Below are 7,368 nucleotides of genomic sequence, written 5' to 3'. Positions count from 1 at the left end.
CTCCGCTTACAGGGCTAACAGTGTGCAATAATAGCTAATGTTCGGTTAGAAATGGAGTCCGCTAACGCCAACAAACGACCAGTCGCCACCACAACTCTGACTCCAACACAAACTCCAGGGAATCACAAAAGAAACTAAGTTATATCTAGTGAAGTCCGTCTTGCAAAACAGAAATGTGACCGACGCCGAGGGTAAACTAGGATCAGCATTGTCCGTGGCCTTCGAGACATGGAGGAACCTTCATTTGGTCAGCTAACATTACTGCTAAGCAGGTGAAATATATAGTGATATTGTGGTTTAAGCTGTCAATCACGTTCAGTCTTGTGTGTGTCGCCTCACTGTTTTGACCGATGCTCACTCGCGTCTACGTAGTGCGAGCACAAGCGCGAGCAACAGGACGCTCACTGTCGTCGACTTAACAACCACAGGTGTCACTGTTAACAAGCAATTTCTGATTCTTACATAGTGCCCCTTTAACTTAAAAAAGAAATTCAACATCAACACCTTTTTCAAGGAAACAGTGTCACTGTTACTCTGAATAATCAACAGAACCCAACAGTTTTCACAGTTTTCTTCAGTAAAAGACTAAAAAAGGTCCAGTGGAACAAAATATGATTTACTTCTATTGTAATGGGCTGGAGGTGGAAACCTCAAAACATCTGGAGGAAAGTGAAAGAAGGTGATTTTTTTTGGTGATTTGAGTGAATTTATCCTATGTCTCTCTCTCTCTACAGATATGAGAATGACCTGTGAGCTGATGAAAAGGTGATTTGTGTGACCTTATAGTCCATTTTTGCGGAAGACATTTCAACATGTCGTACCAATAAAAGCACAGGTGTAACATCCACAATGGCTGCATTCCAGGTAGGTGGTCCAGGTCCAGGGCCTTGGTGCAAGGCTCACTACGAGCCTTATATGGACTGGAACCATTGTGCTTTTTCCTACTATGATGAGTCCAAATGTCTGCCATGAAAAAAGTCTACATTGCCCATACCTGCCTGTATGATCAGATCTTCCTGAACCACAGTGACACCTTCCTCTGCTCTGACTCCACAGGTCTGCCCTCCTCCTCCTCTGTCCTCACTTCACGGTCTGCTGGCTGTAGTCTGCGTCTACCCCATCCTGGCCTCCACCCTCTTACCTCCCCTACCACCCCCGCTCTAGACACACACACTAACACACACACACACACACAACCTCCTGAGCCCTCTGCGTCTCTGGTCCAGGTCTGGAGGAATGTTGAGTGTCTCTATAGCCCCGTCCCTGGAGATTAGGCTTCACCGTGCCCCCCTCACTTCATTCCATTCCAAAGTATGCCCCCTAAGAGCTGCCGCATTTTTATCTGAGCCCGGTGATTGTGACAGATTGGCCAAATGACACACATACACAAACACACATTCATGGACGCACGCCGAGGGGAGGCTGGTGCGCCCGGGGAGGGACCAGACAGCGCCAGGCTCCGGCTATAAAACCCTCCCAGGATGAGGCCAGTGTCCTGCCCTGAGCTGGACAGTACCTCCTTCCTCTGTGCCAGGACGCCGTCAGGACAGGCAGCAGACGAGCCTCCAACATGAACGACATCTACAAGGCAGCGGTACGTCCTCTCACAACTCATAGTGTGCAGTTGGCTTCCTCTGATGAAGTGATTTTAGTTTGTTGGATGCTCACCAAAACTCTGTGTGTGAACTGATTCTGGTATGTTGTTTTGGATAACAAACCATAATCCCTAACATTTATTATTAGTTTGTGACACACGATCAGTGGTTTACAATGTAAGACTGTACTTTTATTCCGTCCTGTTGAAGCGGCCGTTGTTGGGAATATTCTGTGTATTTGTTGTATAAAAAAAAGTCCCCCATCACTTTGTTCATCTGATGTGACTTAAATGGTTGACAAATCCCCGTTGATGCGGCTTGTGCGACACATCGCTTCCATCACCAGCTGATGTCAAAAGCGCCTTGACACCATATACGTCTCTAGATGCTGTCCTACTTCATCGCCCTATCAGAGCTGATAGGGGCCACTGAGGAGGTCACTGACAGGACAGGTCCCTTGTCCGCATTATGCTGCTTCATTCATGACTTCAAATGGAGCAGTCCCACTTCGCATGGCTAATTTTGGCCAATTGGTCAGACGCGTTTGCGTCTGTGGTACCCTGGTGCCAGAGGAGGGCTTCAGGTTTAGATAAACCCCCCGCGACTGAATTCCAGCATTATCTGTGAGCCCGAAAGCTGTCTGTCCACCACCGCCCGGACGGTCAGCCGGCTGTCCTGTCCACTCACATCCCAAGTGCGCAGTGCAGCTGGGACAGTAAAAACACACACAGGAATGTACATTACATGTGTTTGTTTAGATGTTTTCATATATCATAACCAGGGGAGTGTGTGTGTGTGTGTGTATATGTGTGTGTGCATCTGCATGTGTTTTAGTTTATGGTGGACGACCGACAATAACTCTTACATAAGCAGCTGTCTCCCTCTCTCATTCGTGGTAGCTTTTCCAGGATTACTGTTCCATTGTTGAGCCAGATCCACAGCTATGCTAATTTAAAGCACTGTGTATTGTGTCCTTTATCTGTGGTTCCTGATACTATCTGTTTATTTTTAACTCCTTCTCTTACTGGCTCTCACATATCATATATAGGTTCTGTGTTTTGTCAAGGATGGCCCAGTGTGTGGGGCCAAAATATGACCTTTGTTGACTGGACAGTTATCAAAACAGATAGGGATGATCAAGTCCTGAGGCTGGTATCTTAAAGGAACAGTGTGTAACATTTTGGGGGATTTATTAGTAGAAACGGACTATAATATTCATAACTATGTTTTCATTATTGTATAATCACCTGAAACGAAGAATCGTTGTGTTTTTGTTAGCTTAGAATGAGCCCTTCATGTCCACATAGGGAGCGGGTCCTCTTCATGGAGTCCGCCATGTTGCACCGGCATGTTTCTACAGTAGTCCTGAACGGACAAACCAAACACTGACTCCAGAGAGAGAGCCTTTCACGTTTTTACGTTACCTGAAGACCAGTGCAGTTCTCTGACATGCTTGCAAAATCCGTGGTACCACCAACCGCCATCTGACTTCATTTGCTCCTAAAGTAGTGTTATTATGGTAAGGATGGGCTCTGAGCGAGGCGAACGGCGTTACCACAGTTTTGCCCTTGAAGGCTCACGTTACCGCAGTCTTGGAAAGGGAGGAGTGAGCAGAGGGGTGCTCAGCGGGTTGCAATCTGCAACCAAACCGCTAGATGTCACCAAATCCTACACACTGGACCTTTAAGATATCTTAACCGATGTCCATAAGTGAAGCCCTTCTTATGGCTTTTTTGAGCATTGGTACGAAATGCATAATAACGTAAGAGTAACTGAGAATGTACAGAATATAGTAATTGCCCAATTTGGTACAATCAGGTTACCAAAGTGTTACTACTAGCACTTATTATTTAAATGCTTTACTTCTTGCAGGTTGAGCAGCTGACAGACGAACAGAAAAATGGTATGTATACATTTTTTTCAAATATGAATGAATTATGTTGTCATCTGTACATTGTGCATAATGTTGAAAGCTAGTTGACCCTGTCCAGGTTCCATATCACATTTTATTGGTGATAATAGAGTTTTTTCCCTCTGTGCCGCTGTGGCGTTGCAGAGTTTAAGGCCGCCTTTGACATCTTCGTACAAGATGCGGAGGACGGCTGCATCAGCACCAAGGAGCTGGGTAAGGTGATGAGGATGCTCGGCCAGAACCCCACACCGGAGGAGCTGCAGGAGATGATTGACGAGGTGGATGAAGACGGTAAATCATAACAACGCTGCACTAACAGTGCAAGAGACAAAATGATTGGTTGATTGTCGTCACTCTCCGCGAGCCAGCTGGCAGGTCCATCATAGCACAATCATGTGGTGCAGACAAGTGCACTTCAGACCCTCTGAACTTAACGTCAAATGATAGACAAGGGTCTTACATGCAACAAGATGTGTCAGTCTGCATTAAAGGGAAATGCATATCAGATGATGCACAGGTCATCTTGAATTTTCCATGTACTCGATAAAGCTTCAGTGTATATGTCATGTTGTCAAATAGTGGAGCTAAGCGCACATAAAGGGACATTTAAAGGCCCAATCTGTAGTTTTTGCTCATATAAATTACAGGTATATTTGGTATTATACAGTAAATTAAGATTTTGACTTAATTAATGAATTAATTCAAATAAATTGTGAAAGTGTATAAGGCTTAAAACATTATGATGGAAGTAAATGATGGCCATCCCCATGCTCTATTATGCAGTTGGCATATTTTTGAGTTGATACCATTTGTAACACAGATTTGGTGCAAAATTTAACCTTTTTTTTCTACTCGAGAATTGATTAAAATGATCAATAATCCTTCCAAAATATCACATTAAGACACTAAGACCTTGAGGAACACCATAGAAAAAGCCATGCTGCGATTTGGTATCAACATTTTTTGACATTTGGAGATTTCTGCAAGAATTGCATTTTTCGGCAATTGGATGGCGAGCACTTCTGTTCTGGAAACTGCTCAGAAACCCCCTTATTGTCAATCTACCCAGGAATGCCACCCGCCTCTGAATGCCCTAGGTCTCTAGTTTGTTATTGTAAAGTTTCATGAGGCTGTGATTATCCTAGAGGTCATCACAGGTCATTTTATACAGTGAGGTCAAGTTTTTAAAAATGGTCTCACTATACGAAATGGCTACTATGGGGACTAACATCACTACACATGAATACAGTTGGACTCATTGGATCCACAAGAGTCTCAGCTTTACAGTGATACACAATTTATGTAATTCCAAGACTGTTTAGGGACCCCAGTATGTATTCAAATACATCATTTTTAGAATAGGCGATAATAACACATTTATACTGCATTAAGAAAACTGCATGGTTTTTACACAAAACTGCATGTGATTATCATAAAGTGGGCATGTCTGTAAAGGGGAGACTCGTGGGTACCCATAGAACCTATTTCCATTCACATATCTTGAGGTCAGAGGTCAAGGGACCCCTATGAAAATGGACATGACAGTTTTCCTTCGCCAAAATTTAACTTAACTTCGTAGCATTATTTACCCTCTTTCCCGACAAGCTAGCATGACATGGTTGATACCAATTCCTTAGCTCGTCTAGTTTCTGTTTATATTGAGATAATGTGTTCATAAATTGGGCCTTTAAGGTGAACATTTGCATTCTGGTGGTTAGATAATATGGACTGAAGGGATGTGATGACTGTATGTGTGCAGGGAGTGGCACGGTGGACTTTGACGAGTTCCTGGTCATGATGGTGAGGTGCATGAAGGACGACAGCAAAGGGAAGTCAGAGGAAGAACTGGCGGAGCTGTTCCGCATGTTTGACAAGTGAGTTTCATGTTTAAACCCTGTCGCTGGTTTGTCCCATTGAATTATAAGACTTAAGTTTGCAGTTCACTGGCACAATCTTACAACAACAAAAAACATTCCGTGACAAAAACCATCACCTGAAAATCACCACAGACTAGTGATCAAATTTCTTCATCCAGCAAAGTACGCTTCCCATGTGCAATTATGCGTACTGACAAAATGCCAAGCGGCTCTGCAGAGTACAGCGTGTAGTTTGCTCCATAATCCTTTTTGACAGCACAGAATATTTCAAACACCCACTCCGTGTAAGCCAGACACCTCGTCTGAGCATCAAAGAACAGACTCTTTTTTTTTTTTCATCTCTCTCACAATGATGGTTCCCAAACACTTAAATGCAAGATATGATCAGTCACATGTCACACACAAACACACCACCTCCTCCGCTGCCATCTGTGAAGCTTAACTTTAGGTTTTGTTATATGCATTAATACATTTGATTGTGCAGGAACGCAGATGGTTACATTGACCTGGACGAGCTGAAAATGATGCTGGAGTCCACAGGAGAGGCGATTACTGAGGACGACATCGAGGAGCTGATGAAAGACGGGGACAAAAACAACGACGGCAAAATTGACTACGATGGTGAGGAGTTTGAAATGTATTAAAGTGATAGAAAGTTAGGTGATTCCACCAAAATACATACCAAATAAGACATTCCCTTGATGAAGGCATCTTGTTTTGGACTCATTTGTCTAACTATGTTTTCCTTCTTTCCACAGAGTTCTTGGAGTTCATGAAAGGAGTGGAGTAATCCTGAACAAGAGAAGATCCAGAGTGTTATTTTTCTATTTCTCTGTGACTCCATGGTCATCTGTGGAAAACTGGAAGCCGATTTGAATGCCGTTGATAGAAAACAACGGAACGACCTTGCAAGATTCAGTCGAATACTGTTGCTGACTGTTTATGTATTTTTCTACCATCTCTTGCATCGTTGTAAATACAGTTTGTAACTCATTTTTGGTGCCCATGTATACAGAATTTGTGTAAATGTATCCAAATTTCTTATATTTTCCTATAGAGGCCACACAGTGCACCAGTCTGGCTGCTCGAAATATCAACTTTTGTGTTTGTTTCCGGGTAAATCTCATCTCTGAAGTGCCACAGCCGGTTTACAAATCTTCTTACTGAGAGGCTGATGTTGTTTAGCTGGGCAGAAAATGTATGTGTGCACAAAGCAGAACACATCCGTGAGTTAACATAGTTTTACACCACGCTCATAGCATACTTTTAGAGCAATGTATCCAGGATCCAGTTTGTATACTGTGTGCACGTTCTGATGTGCACATTGTGTACATTTCTGTATGTTTAAGACACCCTCAGGACTTTGTATCCCCCCTCTCATGTCCCTGCATATTTCTACATGAAACGTCTGTTTGGAATGTGCGCTCATGTAATAAACAAGATGCATTTGTCAGAGCAGTCATTTTGTCAATTTTTCATTTTGTTTGTATAATCTAATTACTCCTAATATTCACTTTAAAAATAGAGATGAGAATCTTGTTTGGCTTGTTGCAGACAAGGTCAGGTCGGGCTTTTTGGCAATTGTTATTGAGAAGCAAACAACACTTGGTTCACGATCTCATTCCTGATTTTATAGACAGATCACATGCCTGCCTCTCTGCCCTGCCTTGCTCTTCACACAGCAAATAAACAAGCAAAACAAGGCCTGAAATATGACTGATGTAACCTCAAAACAAAAGACTTTTGTGTGGGTGTCCACCCTAAATGTTGATGCATGAGTGTAATTTGTATTGTATAGTAGCTCTTGTCTGCGGCATGTGAACTATTCCCATGGTTGCGTGTCCAGTTACACAGTCTATTGAGACAGGAGCTATTTATGTCTAATCATGTTAGTGCCCATGTTAGGGGATCTGGATTGAGCGACACCAGTTGACAATCAGATGCCTTTGCCCTTATTAAGAATGCTATTTAACTACAAAGGGAT

The 7,368-nt window shown here is 43.1% G+C and overlaps 1 protein-coding gene across 1 annotated transcript; it reads left to right on the top strand.

The window, feature by feature from the left end:
- The first annotated feature begins 1,438 nt into the window (after nt 1–1,438).
- On the top strand, nt 1,439–6,835 carry tnnc1a (troponin C type 1a (slow)). The gene is made up of 6 exons (XM_074643833.1): nt 1,439–1,594; nt 3,468–3,498; nt 3,652–3,798; nt 5,267–5,381; nt 5,869–6,005; nt 6,143–6,835. The coding sequence occupies exons 1-6, from the start codon at nt 1,571–1,573 to the stop codon at nt 6,172–6,174; spliced, it is 486 nt and encodes a 161-aa protein (XP_074499934.1). The 5' UTR covers nt 1,439–1,570; the 3' UTR covers nt 6,175–6,835.
- Nucleotides 6,836–7,368: the final 533 nt, after the last annotated feature.

The sequence above is a fragment of the Sebastes fasciatus genome, chromosome 8 (genome assembly GCF_043250625.1).
Source record: "Sebastes fasciatus isolate fSebFas1 chromosome 8, fSebFas1.pri, whole genome shotgun sequence".
Taxonomy (NCBI): domain Eukaryota; kingdom Metazoa; phylum Chordata; class Actinopteri; order Perciformes; family Sebastidae; genus Sebastes; species Sebastes fasciatus.
Note: the sequence above shows the minus strand (reverse complement) of the source record. Positions and strands in the feature narration are given on the sequence as shown.

Bases quoted from the DNA above. Each gene is read 5' to 3' on its own strand.
- tnnc1a (XM_074643833.1), top strand. From the start codon at position 1,571: ATGAACGACATCTACAAGGCAGCG. The intron at 1,595-3,467 runs GTACGTCCTCTC...TACTTCTTGCAG, and splicing joins ACGACATCTACAAGGCAGCG to GTTGAGCAGCTGACAGACGA. The intron at 6,006-6,142 runs GTGAGGAGTTTG...TTCTTTCCACAG, and splicing joins CGGCAAAATTGACTACGATG to AGTTCTTGGAGTTCATGAAA.